The sequence below is a fragment of the Podarcis filfolensis genome (assembly GCF_964270895.1).
Source record: "Podarcis filfolensis genome assembly, chromosome: 16".
NCBI lineage: Eukaryota > Metazoa > Chordata > Lepidosauria > Squamata > Lacertidae > Podarcis > Podarcis filfolensis.
Window position 1 is genome coordinate 8,085,768 of NC_139620.1, and position 20,164 is coordinate 8,105,931.

The 20,164-nt window shown below is 48.0% G+C and overlaps 1 protein-coding gene and 1 long non-coding RNA gene across 3 annotated transcripts in view; one reads left to right on the forward strand and one right to left on the reverse strand.

Moving 5' to 3' along the window:
- LOC310752046 overlaps positions 1–20,164 on the forward strand; it is an 83,295-nt gene that overhangs the window by 36,982 nt on the left and 26,149 nt on the right. The gene's annotated exons all lie outside the window — the stretch shown is intronic.
- SLC39A1 (solute carrier family 39 member 1) lies at positions 1,233–17,343 on the reverse strand. 2 transcript variants are annotated; one of them, XM_083591472.1, is made up of 4 exons: positions 17,137–17,343; positions 6,768–7,140; positions 5,156–5,286; positions 1,233–3,465 (listed from the first exon to the last, which is right to left on the reverse strand). In XM_083591472.1, the coding sequence occupies exons 2-4, from the start codon at positions 6,964–6,966 to the stop codon at positions 2,776–2,778; spliced, it is 1,020 nt and encodes a 339-aa protein (XP_083447598.1). In that variant the 5' UTR covers positions 6,967–7,140; positions 17,137–17,343; the 3' UTR covers positions 1,233–2,775. The 2 variants fall into 2 exon arrangements, with proteins under 2 accessions (XP_083447598.1, XP_083447599.1); XM_083591473.1 differs by having other exon boundaries at positions 16,588–17,164.

A 20,164-nucleotide genomic window follows, 5' to 3' on the forward strand; every position in this document is an offset into this window, starting at 1 on the left:
GCTATGCGCCCAGTTAAGAAACTGTATGCTGAACTTCCGTTTAAAAACCGCTCTGGATATTGAAGCTGCTTTCGTTTCCACCCACCGCCCCCGAGTATTTTCCAGACAGCGAAAACGGCTTGGGTCGTGGGCGTCTCAAGTACCCGCCAGCCTCCCAGAGACAGGAAACGGTTTAAGAACAAAAGCAGCTCAAGTCAACAAGCGATTGGTACCGAGCATTCGCAAACGCCTTATTGAAATCAAGGGGGTGGTCTGATCACTGAAGTCCCACTTTTAAATGAAAACAAAACCTATTTTATGCCTGGGAAAATTTGCTCTGAGTCCAACTTCTCAGACGTTCTTTGTCCGCAGTCATCTCAACTGGACCCTGCAAAGGCCTGTAGCTGCAGCTCCACACTTGTGATAATTCCAGATCTTGGGGCCCTTAAAGGTAAAGGTAAAGGGACCCCTGACCATTAGGTCCAGTCGTGGCTGACTCTGGGGTTGCGACGCTCATCTCGCTTTATTGGCCGAGGGAGCCAGTGTACAGCTTCCGGGTCATGTGGCCAGCATGACTAAGCCGCTTCTGGTGAACCAGAGCAGCGCACAAAAACGCCATTTACCTTCCTGCCGGAGCGGTACCTATTTATCTACTTGCACTCTGACGTGCTTTCGAACTGCTAGGTTGGGAGGAGCTGGGACCGAGCAACAGGAGCTCACCCCGTTGTGGGGATTCGAACCGCCGACCTTCTGATCTGCAAGTCCTAGGCTCTGTGGTTTAACCCACAGCGCCACCTGCGTCCTTACACTAGCCCAAAAATGACCCGGTGCTGAAATTCAACAGGGGCAGACCCCTATGGAAATTCACAATTGCTGGTTAATGTAAAATCATAGACACACAGCCACCCACACCCCAGGATCAGGTAGTCTAACCCAATGCAATGCAAGAGTCTTTTGCCCAATTTCTCATGCACCAAACATAGGTCTACGTTCTGTTTACACCAGGCCCATGGGTTTGACCATCTGTTAATACAGGGACAGGGAACCTGCAGCTTGCAGGGTTTTGCTGGATACAACACCCGTCATCCCTGACTAGACCTGACGCAAGTTGCAGTCCAGAAACGTACATCTAGAGGGTCAAAGATTCCTCATCCCTGATTAACAGAACAAGATTCACAGACACACAACCAACGTTCTGCACTTTGGCCTGGCAAAATGCTTCTGCGCAACTCAAAAATACAGACACCAGCAGGTTGTTCCTAAAACATGTCAGTTTAATGAAAGATACCTTCTAGGTGATTCTCTCTGTATCAAGCAAGCTTACAGCAGATTCATGAACACAGCTATTTTACATTGTCTCTCTCAGCCTCACGTGCTTCAATGGAAGAGGATCATTTGATCCACAACACTTGTTTTGCACAACTTTCACTTGAGCAAAACCCACAGAATTACCCCACCCCGGGCAGGTGAGGAAAAAAACTTTGGCACTTAAGACAGGGAATGCAAGAATTCCCCCACACAAAAAAACCCCAAAGGTGGCCTTGAAATGTTCTCCCCAAAGTGCTTGGGCTGGTCAAGGAAAGGAGGCAACGAAAATTTAAAAGTGTTTGACTCACTCAGGCCAACCAACCACACAGTACAAAACACATACACGCAAACACACACACACGGTTGGTGAGCCCTTTTGAAACAGTCAAGGCACCAACCTTTTAAGGCAAGACGGTTAACGAGCTGTGGAGATGGCAGAGAAGTATTTTGGCACCAGAAACCAGTTTGTTGTTGTTGTTTAAAAAAGCACAAACAAGAGAGACCCCCTGCCACACACACTGATTTGTAAAACATGGCAAACGGTTGTGTACAACAAGAGCCCTGGGTACATCACTTTGAGATATCAACCACATCAGAGGGGGTGTGGTTGTGCAAGGAAACACATAAGGAGGAGTGGTGACAACTCAGTTGCATGAAAGACCATGCGACCAGCCGGTGCAACGATATTCCAATTGCACAGCGGTTGTGTTGCGATTCCTCCGGAGCGCAGAATTCGAACTCTCCCCTTGCTCCAGCATGCAGAGGGTGACAGATACAACCCGACTGCCCATTTTTGAGACCTGCTTAATTCTTAAAACCCAGGGAAGGATTGTCAAGCCATCCCCACGTGCCAAATTTGGCTATGGTTTTATTTTCGTAGCTACGTACTCACAAGAGGGCATAAGCACTTAACACCCCACCAGACACTCTGATCTTGCCCCCAACTGCAGAAGCGCCCCAGGCAAGCAGGCCTAGAGCACAGCTAGGCCCAAAGGGCGCCTGGGATTGTGGGAACAGTCAGAGTGCAGGTCTAAAACAGCGTTCCTATTTTGAGAGGAAGAGGGAAGAATCTTTAAAAAGCAAATAAGCCTGTTTATCCCAAGTTTTGGACCTGGGTTCTAACATATAGGAACCCCACAGCAGGGGGAAATCAACAGAGTGGGATGAATTCCTGGAGGGGAATAACAAAACAAAACAAAAAAACAGGCTTGTGGGTTTTTTTGCAGGAATAGCGTGTGTGTGTGTTGTCGCCCTCTCCCATGTCACCAGACTGTCTCTGTTTTCTGCTATTTTTGCCTCTGGGGGGAGATCTTTGGGGATGTCTGTGAAAATTATTGCTTGCCTGCCTTGGGTTCAACCTCCATCCTCAAGTTTCTGAAAGTCAAAGCCCTGCGCGGTTTGGATCCAAAGGGATCCCTGAGTGAGTTTAGGACACAGATCGAGGGCATCTCTTCGCCCACCCACAACCCACGCTCCTCCTCCTCCTCCTCAGATCTTGATGAACAGGATGCTGGTGACGAGTGCGAAACCTGCCAGGAGAACGATGACTTTGAGGATGCGCTGTTCGGACGAGTTGAGCTCGTGGGGCAGGATCTCTAGAAAGGTGATGTACACAAAGGTGCCGGTGGCCAGGCCCTCGAGGACGCAGCGTGACAGCTGGTGGAGGGCCGCCAGGGGGGTCTCCGTCAGCACCACGCCCAGCCCTATGCCAAGGGGGGACATGATGGCGAAGAGGACGAGGCAGGCAGCCACCACGCGGGGGCGCAGCCGCCCCTGCAGGAGCTTGAGGCTGAGGCTGAAGGCGATGACGCCCTTGTGGATCAGCAGGGCCAGGCAGATCTCCAGTGCCTGGGCCCCCTCTTCCTGCAGCCCCACGGCCAGCCCCTCGAAGACAGAATGCAGTGAGAGGGCCAGGAGGAGGACGACCGAGCGGATGGCCGAGTGGGCGTTGAAGTCCACGTGGACGTGGGGGCGGTCCCGGCCATGCTGGTGCGCCAGTGGCCCGTCGGGCCAGCTCTGGTCCTGGATGGAGGCGGAGGGGTTTGCCGCCGCGCCAAGGAGGGCCTGGGTCTCTTCCAGGGATCCCACCGGGTCTTTGTAGGCCAGGACGATCTGCTCCAGGACCAGGACTAGGAAAAAGCCCATGGCCAAGATGAACTCCTGCAGGGGGAAATGGAGCTGCGGGAAGGAAGGGGAAAGGTGTGAGCACAGGGTCAGAGGCAGAGGTTTGTTAAGGTAAAGGGTAAAGGGACCCCTGACCATTAGGTCCAGTCGTGACCAACTCTGGGGTTGCAGCGCTCATCTCACTTTATTGGCCGAGGGAGCCGGCGTACAGCTTCCGGGTCATGTGGCCAGCATGACTAAGCCGCTTCTGGCAAACCAGAGCAGCGCACGGAAACGCCGTTTACCTTCCCGCCGGAGCGGTACCTATTTATCTACTTGCACTTTGACGTGCTTTCGAACTGCTAGGTGGGCAGGAGCAGGGACCGAGCAACGGCAGCTCACCCCGTTGCGGGGATTCGAACCGTCGACCTTCTGATCGGCAAGTCCTAGGCACTGTGGTTTAACCCACAGCGCCACCCTTTTGTTATGGGTCCATAAATAGGTCCATAAATAGCAACACCCTAGTGGTCCCGGGCCCTAAGGAAGTTAGTTTAGCCTCAACCAGAGCCAGGGCCCTTTCAGCACTGGCTCCGGCCTGGTGGAACGCTCTGTCTCATGAGACCAGGGCCCTGTAGGATCTGATTTCTTTCCGCAGGGCCTGTAAGACAGAGTTGTTCTGCCTGGCCTTTGGCTTGGAGTCAGTTTGATTCCCTCCCCCTCTTTCTTTCTTTCTTTCTCCTCCTGTAAATAGGCTGCATCTTAATGTTTTAATGTTGTATTTTAATCTTGTTTTTTAAGTTGTATTTTAATCAACTTGTTTTTATTATTGGTTGTTAGCTGCCCTGAGCCCGGTCTTGGCTGGGGAGGGTGGGGTATAAATAAAAAATATTATTATTATTATTATTATTATTATTATTATTATTAGGGACACTTTCATGCCAAACATTTAAAGCACAGCTATAACTTGCAGTGCCCTAAAATAAAATGTGATGAAAATGATGTATAGATGGTATCTAACACCAACTAAAGGGAGACACGGGTGGCGCTGTGGTCTAAACCACTGTGCCTAGTGGTTCTGCCAGCTCTCAGGAGAATGACACTGTCATTCCAACAGAAAGAGGGAGGGATTCACGGCGAGTTCCAGCACCTCTTTTCCTAGAAAAATAGCACTGTAAATCAATATATTGCGATGTTTAGCTGGCGATATGAAGTTGAAAATCAGGTATCGCCCAGCCCTAATGAACAGTAAATGACTCAGCGGTTTTGATGATTAAACGCAACATACCGTATTTTTTGCTCCATAGGATGCACTGTGCTTTAGAGGGGGAGAGCAAGAAAAAAAAAATCTTCCCCTCTCTGCTCAGCGCCCCTTCAGCAAAGCAGCAGGAGAAACAGAGCCCCTTCCATTTCTTCTCCTGCTTCGCTGAAGGCTCTGGAGGCTTCAGGCAGCTATCCCGGAAGCCTTCAGAGCGCAGCGCGAGTTTCCGCTGCGCTCCGCAGGCTTCAGGCTCCTTTCGCTGAAGCCAGGAGAGTCTATCCCTGAAACCTGGAGAGCGAGAGGGGTTGGTGCGCACTGACCCCTCTCGTTCTCCAGGCTTCGCGTTGCTATCGCTGAAGCCAAGGAGCCCGCATTCACTCCATAAGGCGCACACACATTTCCCCTTAATTTTTGCAGGGGAAAAGTGCGTCCTATAGAGCGAAAAATACGGTGAATCCTTCTCATAATAGATAAATAACTGGTGGCAAAATCTGGGCCTTCGCTCACCGTGACTCTCAAGTTGTTGAAGGCCTCATTAATACCGGCAAGGTAATCGGGGATCAAGTCCAGGAGACACGTAGCCAGGAAAACACCTCCAGCGAAACAGCTCACCAGGCTTAAAACCTTCCTTCGGGAATCTGTTGGGAGAGCAAGAAGCGTCAGAGCAGGAAAGAGGAGAGATGAAAAGATGGGGTGAGGGGGCGAGTGGGAAGAATAATATTTTGGCGCTGGTCTGAAATCGCCAAGCCTAACCTTGCTTCATATCGGGCTACGGAAAGCCGCAATCGACAGCTATCTGACAAGGCCACATCTTGCGTTATGCTTTTAAAATAGTGTCAGGAGATGCTTAATCTCAGGGTCATGGATCCAAGCTCCATGCTGGGACAAAAAGATTCCTAAATTGCAGGGGGGTTGACTGGATTTCCTTTGCGGTCCCTTCCAACTCTACAAATCTATAATGGCTTCCCCAAAGAATCTTGGAAAGCGTAGTTTGTTAAGGGGGAGCCGATAGAAGACACCCCCCAATTCCTCACCCAGAGCTACAGGTCCAAGTTCCCTGGTGAAGTGGGATCGATTGTGAAACCGCTGTGGGAAGTGTCGCTCTGTAAGGGGAATAAGGAAGTCTCCCAAGTACTCTCGGCACCCTTAACAAACTACACTTCCCAGGGTTCTTCAGAGGGAGCTATGACTCTTGACTATGCGGCCTAGGACCCACGTACCTACGGGACCGCCTCTCCTGGTATGCCCCGCGGAGGACCTTAAGGTCCACAAATGACAACATTTTGGAGGTCCCAGGTCGCAAGGTGGTTAGACTGGTCTCAACTAGGGCCAGGGCCTTTTCAGTACTGGCCCCGACTTGGTGGAACGCTCTGTCACAAGAGACTAGGGCCCTGCGGGACTTGACATCTTTCTGAAGGGCCTGCAAGACAGAGCTGTTCCGCCTGGCCTTTGGTTTGGACTCCGTCTGACCCTTATGTTTCCCTCCCCTTATGGTCTTGATTTATCGGCTACTATTAAAATGAGGCTGCATTTTAAATTGCATTTTAACCTGTATTTTAAATTGGTGTTTTTTCCCCTATTATGCTTTTACTGTAATTTTACTGGTGTTAGCTGCCCTGAGCCTGGCTCTGGCCGGGGAGGGCGGGGTATAAATAAAATTTATTATTATTATTTCTATCGCTGCCCATGAGAGGTTGTGGACTCCTTGAAGGTTTCTAAGCAGAGGCTGGATGGGCACCTGTCCTGGATGCTTTAACCTGCATTTTAACCTATACAGTGGTACCTCGGGTTAAGTACTTAATTCGTTCCGGAGGTCTGTTCTTAACCTGAAGCACCACTTTAGCTAATGGGGGCTGCCGCTGTGCCGCCAGAGCACGATTTCTGTTCTTATCCTGAAGCAAAGTTCTTAACCTGAAGCACTATTTATGGGTTAGCGGAGTCTGTAACCTGAAGTGTCTGTAACCCGAGGTACCACTGTATTTTAAACTGGTTTTTTTTCCTATTATGTTTTTACTGTGATTTTATTGGTGTTAGCCGCTCTGAGCCTGGCTCTGCCTGGGGAGGGCAGGGCATAAATAATTTTTTTTTATTATTTATTATTAATTCGCCATTCTTTTACCTGAAGAGCTGGTTGTGGCTCCCGGCCGCCGGAAGACCCACAGAGGAAGGAACCCACACAAGAGGGTCACCACCAGTAGCAGAGCCAAAGAGCCCAGCTTCACCTCCAAACCCGTGGCGGAGCGGAGAGCCACCACGTGGGCATAAGGCTCCCACACCATCTCTTCCAGCTGCGTCTCGTGCCTCAACTCGGCGGCCATCGCTCCGGTGCAGGGCTTCTTGGCCAACTCCAGGCTGAGCCCACAAAGCCCCGTAACCTTGTGCTTAACCACCGTGCAAGTGAGCAGAGGATTCGCCTCAAACTGCCACCATCCTCTTCATTCCCTGCCGGTTTTGGGGAACCCCAAGGGATTAAGGTCCAGGAGGTGTTCGTCCTGCAAGGAGGAAGAAAAGAGAGTGAAGGGGCGCTAGGAAACAAAGGGAACAGGGAACAAAGGCATTGGCAGGGGGGAAGCATTTTCAAGGGGCACCAGCAGGGAACCCAAACACTCATTTTGAAAGCCATTGCTGTTGTTGTATTAGAACTGAAGAAACGAACCTATGCGGCCAATTCTCCTAGTAGACCAGTATAAAGCAAGCAGCACACAAGCGGCACACAAAACATTACCAAACCATTCTACATCTTATATTAATACAGTGGTACAGAACCTAGGACTTGCCGATCAGAAGGTCGGCGGTTTGAATCCCCGCGACGGGGTCCCATTGCTCGGTCCCTGCTCCTGCCAACCTAGCAGTTCGAAAGCACCTCAAAGTGCAAGTAGATAAATAGGTACCGCTCTGGCGGGAAGGTAAATGGCGTTTCCGTGCACTGCTCTGGTTCGCCAGAAGCGGCTTAGTCATGCTGGCCACATGACCCGGAAGCTGTACACCGGTTCCCTCGGCCAATAAAGCGAGATGAGCGCCGCAACCCCAGAGTCGTCCGCGACTGGACCTAATGGTCAGGGGTCCCTTTACCTTTACCTTTACATCAGGTTACATACGCTTCAGGTTACATACGCTTCAGGGTACATACGCTTCAGTTTACAGACTCCACTAACCCAGAAATAGTGCTTCAGGTTAAGAACTTTGCTTCAGGATGAGAATAGAAATTGTGCTCTGGCGGCGCAGCAGCAGCAGGAGGCCCCATTAGCTAAAGTGGTGCCTCAGGTTAAGAACAGTTTCAGATTAAGAACAGACCTCCGGAACGAATTAAGTACTTAAGCCGAGGTACCACTGTACAAGATCTACTACAGAAGCCACAAACAGAAAACTCATTCAAATTGTGTCCAAAAGGAAGATTCAGTCTTTAAAGGTTCCTATAGCCAGGCTCCTGTAGATATCGACAAAGGTAAGTTTGATCAAACGAAGGGTCGGCGATGTTACGCCCATGAAGAGTTTAGGAAGTTTCGCCCATGAAGTTTTGGTTTATGCCACCAGTGAATGTTTATAAATATATCAAAACCGTGAGAGAGATTTTACTGAAGAAGCCCAAGACTCTTCATGGGCAAAACAGGTGACAAAAGCTGGGTCCCCTGTCTAACTCTTGTGTGTAACATCACCAAATAAAAGATTTAGAACGTAGAATGGTTTGGTAATGTTTTGTGTGCCGCTTATCTGCCGCTTACTTTATACTGGTTGTTGTATTAGAAGCAAAGCTGTCAACGCTTCCCTTTTTTAAAGGGAAATCCCCTTATTCCGAATAGGATTCCTCGCAAGAAAAGGGAAAAGTTGACAGCTATGATTAGAAGAAGTTTTATTTTTACCCCGCTCTCCCCAGCCAAGACTGGGCTCAGGGCGGCTAACACCAGATATATAAACAATTGATTAAAATACAACTTGATTAAAATACAACATTAAAATGCAGCCTCATTTCAGGAGAAACTCAAATCAAAAACTTTTTGGGGATGAAAACGTCAAATCTTCACCAAGGGCCGCTATCCAGACTGGTCTTAAGCGGGCCAGAAAAAAGCCAGGAAAGTCCCCAAATAGGAGTTCCATTTAATATTATTATTAATTATCCACCCTTCACCCTAAGGGGCCAGGGTGAGTCGCAACAGTTAAAACACAATGTGAAAACAGTTCAAAAGAGAGATACTCAAACTTTTGGGTTCACTGCTCCCCTTGATTCCACAAACTCACAAACGCACAAAAAGGATTATTCAGAATAGTGGTTTCCACAACGCACTAAGGAAGATAATAGCAGAACAAAACTGGAAACAGGAACAATTAATTGCACAATTACTCAAAATCCGGTTACAGCAATTTTGTTTATTCAACAAAACTGATGCCAGCTTTTCAAAGTTTGATAGTCCTTGGCACCTCAGCTGCCCCCCTGCATCCCCCTTGCCTCTTAGCAACCCCCTAGGAAATCCCACCACTGGTGTAAAACAACGTATGACACAGAAACAAGGTGGGTCTTAAAAAATAGGAGCTGTGTGGTGTGTCAACCAAAGTTTGATTTCCTCCCCACTCCAGGAGCATCGCAGGCACAGAGGAAAGCGGCCTTGCACCAAGTCAGGCCATGGCTCTATCTAGCTCAGTACTGTCTACACGGACAGGCAGCAGCTCTCCAGGGGTTCGGGCAACGGGACTTTTTTTAAAAAGAAGGAAAAAAGTGGAGAGGATTTCAGTAAAGGTAAAGGGACCCCTGGCCATTAGGTCCAGTCGTGACCGACTCTGGGGTTGCGGCGCTCATCTCGCTTTACTGGCCGAGGAAGCCGGCGTACAGCTTCCAGGTCATGTGGCCAGCATGACTAAGCCGCCTCTGGCGAACCAGAGCAGCACACGGAAACGCCGTTTACCTTCCCGCCAGAGCGGTACCTATTTATCTACTTGCACTTTGATGTGCTTTCAAACTGGTAGGTTGGCAGGAGCAGGGACCGAGGAACGGGAGCTCACCCCGTCGCAGGGATTCAAACCGCCGACCTTCTGATAGGCAAGTCCTAGGCTCTGTGCTTTAACCCACAGCGCCACCCACGTACCTATGGAGAGGATTTTAGAGGGGCACAAAAACCATTTGACCTCATGGCATTGTTGCAGGGCAGTCAATTATATAAATAATTATATATATACACACACACACACACACACACACACACACATTTGTGTGTGTGTGTGATTTTATATAGAAATTTTAAAAAATAAAGAATATAAGAAATAAATAAATAGATCATTTTGGGAGGGGGTGGTCATGAAAAACTCATGGGGCACAAGACATGCATCTCTTTTTCACGGCCTCTGACCCACCCTGGAACCTAAGGGTGAAGGGCAGTTGCCAAATCAAATTCTTAATACTGTAAATATTAATAAGTCGCCCCTACACTACACCAAAACAGCCCTCCGAGAGGAATTGTGTTGAGCACAAGACGATGGAGATACGTTCAACAAAGTCCTGTTGAAATTTATTCCCTTATTGCATTTATCTCTTTTTCTCTGAGCTCAAGGTAGCCGACATGGTTCTCCCAGCTCCTCATTGAATCCCCACAACCGCCCTGTGAGGTAGGTTGGGCTGAGAGGAGGAGACTGGCCCAAGCAAACCACATGGCCAATTTGGGGGTTTTAAACCCTGGTCAACTCTGTAAATCTCTGAGCTGTATCCTACGCTTCCGTATTAGCAGTTGTGACCGCTTAAAACAATTTTTATTTCGTTTTCTTTTCGGTAACTCCTTAGTTGTTACTGGAATTCAAATGGAAAAAAAGAAAAGAAGTCAAGCTGCAATGATGACCCCCAGCTCTAGAGTTGATCTCTGTAAAAAGCATAAAATGCTTTTAAAATTAGCCTTCTCCCACCATCAACAGGCATTCCAGGAAAAGAAATGGATTCCCCTTCTCCTGTCCGCAAGTGGAGAGGGGGACCTAAAAACTAAAAACCCAAACAACAGGGGGAGGAGGGGGAGAGATCTTTTTCCAGGCTCTCCTTGTTGGAGCTCGAACTGTAAAGGGCAGATTACGGATCAGCAGATCCTAAACCGTATTCTGGGAACTTCCTGGCCTCTGTTGCTGTAAGTGAGTCATGAGGCGGACAGATTCCGGTAATGTTTCTCCTGCCCAAACAGAGGGGGAAGGAGCAGGTTTCGGACTCAGAAATGCATTGACTGCTACAGCTGCAAAAACTGCACAGCGTGGGTAGGCAAACTAAGGTCCAGGGGCCGGATCCTGCCCAATTGCCTTCTAAATCCGGCCCGCAGACGGTCCGGGAATCAGCGTGTTTTTACATGAGTAGAATGTGTCCTTTTATTTAAAACGCATCTCTGGGTTATTTGTGGGGCATAGGAATTGGTTCATTTATTTATTTTTTCAAAATATAGTCCGGCCCCCAACAAGGTCTGAGGGATGGTGGACCGGCCCCCTGCTGAAATAGTTTGCTGACTCCTGCTGCACAGTGCCAGGACTCTGGCCGGTTCAAAAGGGATCCCGCTGCCGTCCAGTGCATTCACTTAATAATAATAATAATTTATTATTTATACCCCACCAATCTGGCTGGGCTTCCCCAGCCACTCTGGGTGGTTTCCCACAAAATACTGAAATACAGTAATACATCAGACATTAAAAGCTTCCCTAAACAGGGCTGCCTTCAGATGTCTTCTAAAAGTCTGGTATTTGTTTTTCTCTTTCGCATCTGGTGGGAGGGCGTTCCACAGGGCGGGTGCCACTACCGAGAAGGCCCTCTGCCTGTTTCCCTGTAACTTGGCTTCTCGCAGTGAGGGAACCGCCAGAAGGCCCTCAGAGCTGGACCTCAGTGTCCGGGCAGAACGATGGGGGTGGACATTTCCCCTTACTTTTTAGGAGGAAAAAAGTGCGTCTTATGGAGCGAAAAATACGGTAAATTATTTGCATTCATTTGCAATGCCCTTAACAATTTGGGTTCAGGGTTCCTCACGGACCTGCCTAGTTCCTTATATCTCTACCTGATCTGAGTGGAGATTCGAACCCAGGTTTCTCCCAGGTTAGGGCCAGCACCCTAACCACCACATCGAAATGTTATACTTCCGGTGCTTAACTTTTTATTCCGGGATAGATTTTAAACCATTTCTGATTTTTATGGTTAGTTTTCAAACAGGCTTGCTCATTATTGTCTTTGCTGAACTTGACGTACCCCATTCAGAGGGAATTGCGATAAAGGGGGATATAAATTTTCAACATAGCATAAATAAATAAACTCCTGTTAAGTAAATAAAAATAAGTGCATTCACTAGGAAAAATACAATATTCCAAACAAGCATTATAGCAAGGCAACTGACTTGCAAAGTGTGCATTATCAGGCAAAAACTGCATACAAAAATAACAATAATTCAAACTAAAATGTTGGTGAGTTTATATAAGGACTTAAAAAATATCCCAAACTGAAATGGAAATGTAGATGTGTGGATTTAAGATTGGAAAGACAAATACTGAAATTGCCAGATTCACTTTTTCCTCGTCTCTTATCAGCCACCTGGCTGCACAGACCACGATCATCGAAAGAGGAAGGAGGAAAGTTACAGTAATTCTGCCCAAGCCAACCTTATCAACAATCCAGATGTTTTGGACCACAACTTCGCACCATCCCTGACCATAATGTTGGCTGAGCAAGTAACGTCTTGAACCCAGGTCTTAGCAGTCCTAGTTGAACACGCTTATCCAATTTTTGCCAGGCAGTAGTGGGAGCAGGAGCAAAAAATCGTCTTCGTATACAGTGGTACCTCAGGTTAAGTACTTAGTATTTTTTGCTCCATAAGACTCACTTTTTCCCTCCTAAAAAGTAAGGGGAAATGTGTGTGCGTCTTATGGAGCGAATGCAGGCTGCGCAGCTATCCCAGAAGCCAGAACAGCAAGAGGGATCACTGCTTTCGCTGCGCAGCGATCCCTCTTGGTGTTCTGGCTTCTGAGATTCAGAATATTTTTTTTCTTGTTTTCCTCCTCCAAAAACTAGGTACGTCTTGTGGTCTGGTGCGTCTTATAGAGCGAAAAATACGGTACTTCATTCTGGAGGTCCGTTCTTAACCTGAAACTGTTCTTAACCTGAAGCACCACTTTAGCTAATGGGGCCTCCTGCTGCCGCCGCGCCGCCACAGCAATTTCTGTTCTCATCCTGAAGCAAAATTCTTAACCAGAGGTAATATTTCTGGGTTAGCGGAGTATGTAACCTGAAGCATATGTAACCTGAGGTACCACTGTATAAGCTTTACAAAGAGGCCCACAAAAGTTCCTAGTCCACAAAAAAAGCCTCTTAGTCTGCCTACAGCAGCACAAAGTCACTGGTGGTCTAAATTTGAGACAGAGGAGTGGAGAAGAATTTTAAAAAATAACAGTGTTTCCTGGTTTGGTCACCTGGAAGCAGTTTTCAATTCACCCCAGGTGAGAAGTCTGTTATTCGCCCCGGGATCTTACCACCTCAGGCCACCCAGCTTCCATCACAGGGATTCATACTTTGTCCAAGACTGCATGACATTCATTTTGCCAAACAAAATTTCCAAGCAAATAGGAATTCTGCGATTGGGGTAAATCTCTCCTCTTTGGATGAATCCAGTGTCTCAATTTTAATGGCAGACTCCAAAACTAAGATTATATAAAATATTACGCCATCAAAAGGCAGCCATATTTATTTACTTTGAGTCAGGATTTGAACCCTGGCCTGGTACACTAACCACTACACCACCGCTGCCTCCAACTTCCATCAGCTCCAGCCTGCATGGTCCATGCTCAGGAATGACAGGATTTACAGTCCAACAATGTCTAGAGGGCCACAGATCCCCTGTCCTAAAGAGGAGTTCAGATTCAATGCTTCCTGCCTTTATTTATTTTTGAACTACTTCCGATTTTTCATGGATTTCACAACACCCTTAAAAGGCACAACCGGTGTGCAAGTATATTGTGTTCCTCTCTCAGCTGCGGTTGTCTTGATAACCCCGCACTGTGTTTAGCATTTATGGACTGTAGTCCAAATAAATGGAAACGTGATCCAAACTGGGGCAGATGATGATGATGATGATGATGATAATAATAATAATAATAATAATAATAATTTATTATTTATACCCCACCCATCTGGCTGAGTTTCCCCAGCCACTCTGGGCGGCTCCCAATCAAGTGTTAAAAACAGTACAGCGTTAAATATTAAAAACTTCCCTGAACAGGGCTGCCTTCAGATGTCTTTTAAAGATAGGATAGCTGCTTATTTCCTTCACATCAGAAGGGAGGATGTTCCACAGGGTGGGCGCCACCACCGAGAAGGCCCTCTGCCTGGTTCCCTGTAACCTCACTTCTCGCAATGAGGGAACCGCCAGAAGGCCCTCGGCGCTGGATCTCAGTGTCCGGGCAGAACAATGGGGGTGGAGATGCTCCTTCAGGTATACAGGACCGAGATCCTTTCCAACATGCTAGCATGCATGATGCTTGGCCAGATTCTGGCAAACGTGGGGCAGAGGTAAAGGTAAAGGTAAAGGGACCCCTGACCATTAGGTCCAGTCGCGGACGATTCTGGGGTTGTGGTGCTCATCTCGCTTTACTGGCCGAGGGAGCCGGCATACAGCTTCCGGGTCATGTGGCCAGCATGACTAAGCCGCTTCTGGTGAACCAGAGCAGCGCACGGAAACGCTGTTTACCTTCCCGCCGGAGCAGTACCTATTTATCTACTTGCACTGGTGTGCTTTCGAACTGCAAGGTTGGCAGGAGCAGGGACCGAGCAACGGGAGTTCACCCTGTCGCGGGGATTTGAACCGCCGACCTTCTGATCGCCAAGCCCTAGGCTCTGTGGTTTAGACCACAGCACCACTTGCATCCCGGGGGCAGAGGTGCACAGCATTAATTCCCAGAGTGGTTTAACAATCAATCCTTCTTCAGTAAAAGCCATTGTGGTGTAGTGGTTAGAGCAGGGGTTGGCAACCTAAGGCCCATGGGCCACAAGCGACCCATGGGGGTCGATTAACCAGCCCATGGACCCCCGCTGCCCGCTCAGTCGGCTCCCGTGCGCCACGCTAAACTGGCACGGAGCAGAGCGGGGACCGCCTTCCGCGATGCTGGCCGGCTTCCCATTGGCTGCAGGAAGCTCTGCAGCCAATGGAAAGCTGTGCACGCCTTCTCCAGGCCAGAAGGAGCGCCGGAAATAGCATTTGCGCATGCATGCGCACTCCGGCCCACCGCAGCGTCTGCGGGACCATGAACCGGCCGAAGCCACAAGAACTTTGCCGACCCCTGGGTTACAGCATCAGACTAGGACCAGTCACTGCCTCTCAGCCAAGCCTACCTCACAAGGCTGTTGTGGGTAGTAAAGGAGGAGGGGGAGAATCATGTACGCCACCTTGAACTCTTGGTGGGGGGAGAAAGTTGGATATAAATGCAATAGAGAAATAAATTGGGAATTGTAGCTCTGGGGGGGGGGTCTCCTCTAAGCCCCCTAAGTCAGGGTTGCCCCTAAAGAATCATGTGAGATGTAGTTTGCCAAGGGTGCAAAGAGTTGTTAAAGGTAAAGGGACCCCTGACCATTAGGTCCAGTCGTGGCCGACTCTGGGGTTGCGCCGCTCATCTCGCTTTATTGGCCGAGGGAGCCGGTGTACAGCTTCCGGATCATGTGGCCAGTATGACTAAGCCGCTTCTGGCGAACCAGAGAAGCGCACGGAAACACCGTTTACCTTCCCGTCAAAGCAGTACCTATTTATCTATACTTGCACTTTGACGTGCTTTTGAACTGCTAGGTTGGCAGGAGCTGGGACCGAGCAACGGGAGCTCACCCCGTCGCAGGGATTCGAACTGCCGACCTTCTGATCGACAAGTCTAGGCCCTGTGGTTTAACCCACAGCGCCACCCGCGTCCCTAAAGAGTTGTTAGGAGACCTCTATTCCCTTCCCATAGTTACAGTTCCCAGAGAGGTCTCACGATCAACCCCTCTTCCCAGATGACTCTGGGAATTGTAGCTCTGTGGAGGGAGAAAGAGGGAGTGTCCTAATAACTCGCATCACCTTTAGCAAACTACAGTTCCCAGGATTCCCTGGGGAAAGCCATGACTGCTTAAAGCAGTATCAAAGTGCTTTAAATGTGCAGTATGAGTGCGACCTAAATCCTGAATTTAACAGATTGAAATTAGTAATCTCACTCAGATAGAGCTCGATGCAAGGTAGCCTGAAGATCTCAGTATGCTTTGTGGCCGAGACTGGACGGCGAGTGTTAGAAACTCAGATATATAAATTAATCACCAAATGGCCCTTAAACCCAGATTATGGTTGCCACAACGGAAAGTCTAGGCGCTTTTTTGTTGTTAAATGAGGTATTATTATTATTATTCATTTCATTTCGATGGCGCTTTATATTTTAAAGAAAAAAATCTCAAAGCCATTTTCAACACATTAAAACATCAAATACAGTGGTACCTCAGGTTGAGTACTTAATTCGTTCTGGAGGTCCGTTGTTAACCTGAAACTGTTCTTAACCTGAAGCACCACTTTAGCTAATGGGGCCTCCTGCTGCCGCCGCGCCGCCGGAGCACGATTTCTGTTCTCATCCTGAAGCAAAGTTCTTAACCCGAGGTACTATTTCTTGGGTTAGCGGAGTCTGTAACCTGAAGGTACCACTGTAAAACCAATCCAGAATAAAATGATCCTGGGAATTGTAGTTTACCCCTTACAGATCTGCAATTCCTAGTACCCAGTACCCTGAACTACAGTTCACAAGGTCCTTAGGGAGAGATGGGCTTTAAGGTATGGGGTGTCCGCAGCCCAGCGTACAACCATTAATGGACCAAACATATGTCGTGTCTAGTAATATCAAGGGGTCTACTCAGCGCAGGGCTAACACCGAATACAGTACAAGCTTTATAAGAAAGCATTAACTGAATTTTAGACTAAAATTTGGTGTGTATACCCACTTACCTGGGAGTAAGACCCATTGAATTCAACAGGCTTTACTTCAAAGTACAGATTTGAAGGAGAAAGGCCTGTAGCTCAAGGGTAGAGCAGCTACTTTGTACACAGAAGGTCTCAGGTCCAATCCTGGTACAGCCAGGAAATACTCCCTGCCTAAAACCCTGGAGAACTGCTGCCAGTCCGTGTGGGCAATACTGAGCTATATAGACCAATGGCCATATTAAGGCTGCTTCCTACATTCCTATTGGGTACCATGGGGGCTGGAATCTTACCATTATTTTTAAGGGGGGGGCATAGTTCTGTATGCCTGGCGTAAAATCCCAGGTCTAACCCTTAAAATCACTCCCTCCTTGAAACCCTGGAGAGCCGCTGCCGGTCAGTGCAGACAATACTAGGCTAAATGGGCCGGTGTAAGATGGAGCGATCCAGAAATCTTACACGACCCCCATCATCTACCACCCCCAAAAAATAGGAGGCCAAGGGGCAGAGACCGGTCTATAGCCCCCGAAGCCCCGCTCCTGCCCTCTCGGCCTTGATCCGCGACGCCGAACTCACCTCCTCCGGCCCCGTCGCCTCCCAACTCAACACAAGCTCCGTGGGAGCCGGGACGTTCCAAAAGGCGGGGCAATACGAACAAGAGAAGTCCCCCACCGCCAATGGGAACGCCGGGCCAGCGGGCCGTGTCACAGGAACATTCGAAAGGGCGGGGCGCAGAAGAGGAAAAGGCGCCCGGTCGGCCAATGGGAGCCCCGGTGACGCTTCTTCGATGTCTGGGCGTTCGAAAGTGGGCGGCGAGGGGGGGGGGAGAAGAGGTCCTGTAGCACTCATCTCAACCAACGGGAGCTTGTGGAAGGCGGGCAGAGCCGTATGATTTGAGCCAATGAGAAGGAGGCAAGCGTTCGTTTTCAATTTCTCCCTCTCCCGGGCCTCTGCAACAAGGCTTGGTTTGGTTTTGTTTTGTTTTGTTTTGTACACTCACATAAAGTAATATACTATAGATATAGATATAGTTAGATCCAGTGCTCCTCCTCCTCAGAGTAAACCCATTGAAGCTAATGTACATGACTGGAATTATAAGTAATTGGTACTAGGGGTTGCTGAAAAAGTTTAAAATAGGGATGCAGAAAAGGGAGTGAAATATACTCAGAGTCGCAAAGTGATTTCATGCTCTTTATTCAGCTCATAGTGGTGAGGAGGAATGAATGAAAGTCCCCTCAAAGTATCTGCTTTATATACATTATTTACACAATGGGCTGCACATGATTGGCTAATTCCGGAATTCTACTGTAAGCCAATCAGGTTGTGGATTCACTTCTATCTAGAGCATGATTGGGTGGTTCCTGCCAACCAATCATACTGCTGCATTGTTCTAGGACCAACCAGACTGCTGCATTCTGAATCCTATTGTTCTAGGACCAATCAGACTGCTGCCTTTTGGATCCTATTGTTCTAGGACCAATCAGACTGCTGCAGTTTGGATCCTATTCAACTCAGTACATAACAGGGAGGTATGGGGAAGTCGTTGAAATAAGGTTTAAGAAAAAGAGGTTATGAAATTATACGTGTTTATATGTTTGTTTGTCTGTGTATTGTTAGTTGTATTGTGTTTTAATTTATGTTGGAAAACTAATAAAAATTTATTTTAAAAAAAAGAAGCTAATGTACATGACTGACTTAGGCTGAATGGGTCTACTCAGCGCAGGACTAGCATTAGATACACACGCATGTATAAACTGCATATACTGTGTGTGTGTGTGTGTGTGTGTGTGTGTGTGTGTGTGTGTAATGGCAATACACTAGCCATATAGACCAATTGTCATACTAAGGCAGTTTCCTATCCTATTTGCTCAGTCCCATAAGGACTAGAATCTTACAATTTCTTTTGAAGGGAAGGCTGACAGTCAGTGTAGACAATAATTGAGGTATATATTTTATATTTCCACTTGAAGGTGCTTTGCACTTTAGATAAAATAATGGGGCAGATGTGATTGATTTGGTAGTGTGAGGTTGAGCAGGCTTTATCCTTTTTGTTGTAAGACAAATAAAACAGGCTTCGTCAACCTGGGGCCCTCCAGATGTTTTGGGCTGATGGGAGTTGTAGTTCAAAACATCTGGAGAGCAGAAGCTGGCGTAAAGTAGGAGTGGTACCTTTCCAACCAAGGCCCCATCTACACTATGCATTTAAACCAGTACCATACCACTTTAAACAGCCATGACTTTCTCCAGAGAATAATGGGAACTGTAGTTTGTTAAGATGAGAGTTGTTAGGAAGCCCGCTCTTCCCCAATCAGAGCTACAGTTCCCAGAGCCCCCGGCAAGAGGAATTGATTGTTAAACCGCACTCAAGAGTAGACCCCCTGAAACGCTCTCAACAGCCATCTGCCCAAGCTTGGGATATTTGCAATTACAACTGACTACAATGTGTTGTCTATGTGCTCATTTTCTTCCCCGTTTACTGAAATCATGGCAATCCAGCTGTTTACTGCTTCATTTTGAGTTCTATCACATGCATGCCAAAAACAGGGGAAGCGGCTTAATCCTGTTTGATATCATTTTCTCCCTTCTCCCATTTTCTTTTAAAACATCTGGGTTGTTGTGGTTGTTTAGTCGTTTAGTCGTGTCCGACTCTTCGTGACCCCCTGGACCAGAGCACGCCAGGCACTCCTGTCTTCCACTGCCTCCCGCAGTTTGCTCAAACTCATGCTGGTAGCTTCAAGAACATTGTCCCACCATCTCGTCCTCTGCTGTCCCCTTCTCCTTGTGCCCTCCATCTTTCCCAGCATCAGGGTCTTTTCCAGGGAGTCTTCTCTTCTCATGAGGTGGCCAAAGTCTTGGAGCCTCAGCTTCTGGATCTGTCCTTCCAGTGAGCACTCAGGGCTGATTTCCTTCAGAATGGATAGGTTTGATCTTCTTGCAGTCCATGGGACTCTCAAGAGTCTCCTCCAGCACCATATCCCCTAAAAGAAATGGAGTGGCCCTTATAGTCAACAAAAGAGTGGCGAAAGCTGTACTGGGATGCAGTCTCAAAAATGACAGAATGATCTTGATACGAATCCGAGGCAGACCTTTTAACACATCTGAGTAGGCTTGTCTAAACAAAATTGTTTTTAGCAGGCACCAAAAAGCGCACAGTGAAGAAAGTGCCTTCCTGTTGACTACACTGGCTGCCAATTAGTTTTCGGGCTCAGTTCAAAGTGATGCTTTAGACCTATAAAGAGCTCAGGACCACAGTACCTCAAGGACCAACTCTCTCCATATGAACTGACCCAGATCTTGAGATTATCCTCTGAGGCCTTTCTTCATGTGCTTCCTCCACAAGAGGACCATAGGGTGGCAACATGATATCGGGGCCTTTTCTGCAGTGGCTCCATGTTTGCCGAATGCTCTCCCCAGGAAGGTTTGCCTGGCACCTTCATAATACACCTCTAGGTGCCAGGCAAAAATGTTTATCTTCAACCAGGCCTTTGGCTGATTGACATCTTATGCCTTTTTCAAAGTGTTGTGGGAGCTGGGATTATTTGTTCAGCTTTGTTCTTATTTTTGTTACGCATTTCCTGTTTTTTATATTGCGATTTCATGTTGT

Excerpts from the sequence above, each read along its gene's own strand:
- SLC39A1 (XM_083591472.1), bottom strand. The coding sequence starts at position 6,966 with ATGGCCGCCGAGTTGAGGCACGAGACGCAGCTGGAAGAGATGGTGTGG. Across the intron at positions 5,287-6,767 it reads AGCCACAACCAGCTCTTCAG|ATTCCCGAAGGAAGGTTTTA; the intron begins GTAAAAGAATGG and ends CTCTCCCAACAG. Across the intron at positions 3,466-5,155 it reads TCAACAACTTGAGAGTCACG|CTCCATTTCCCCCTGCAGGA; the intron begins GTGAGCGAAGGC and ends TCCTTCCCGCAG.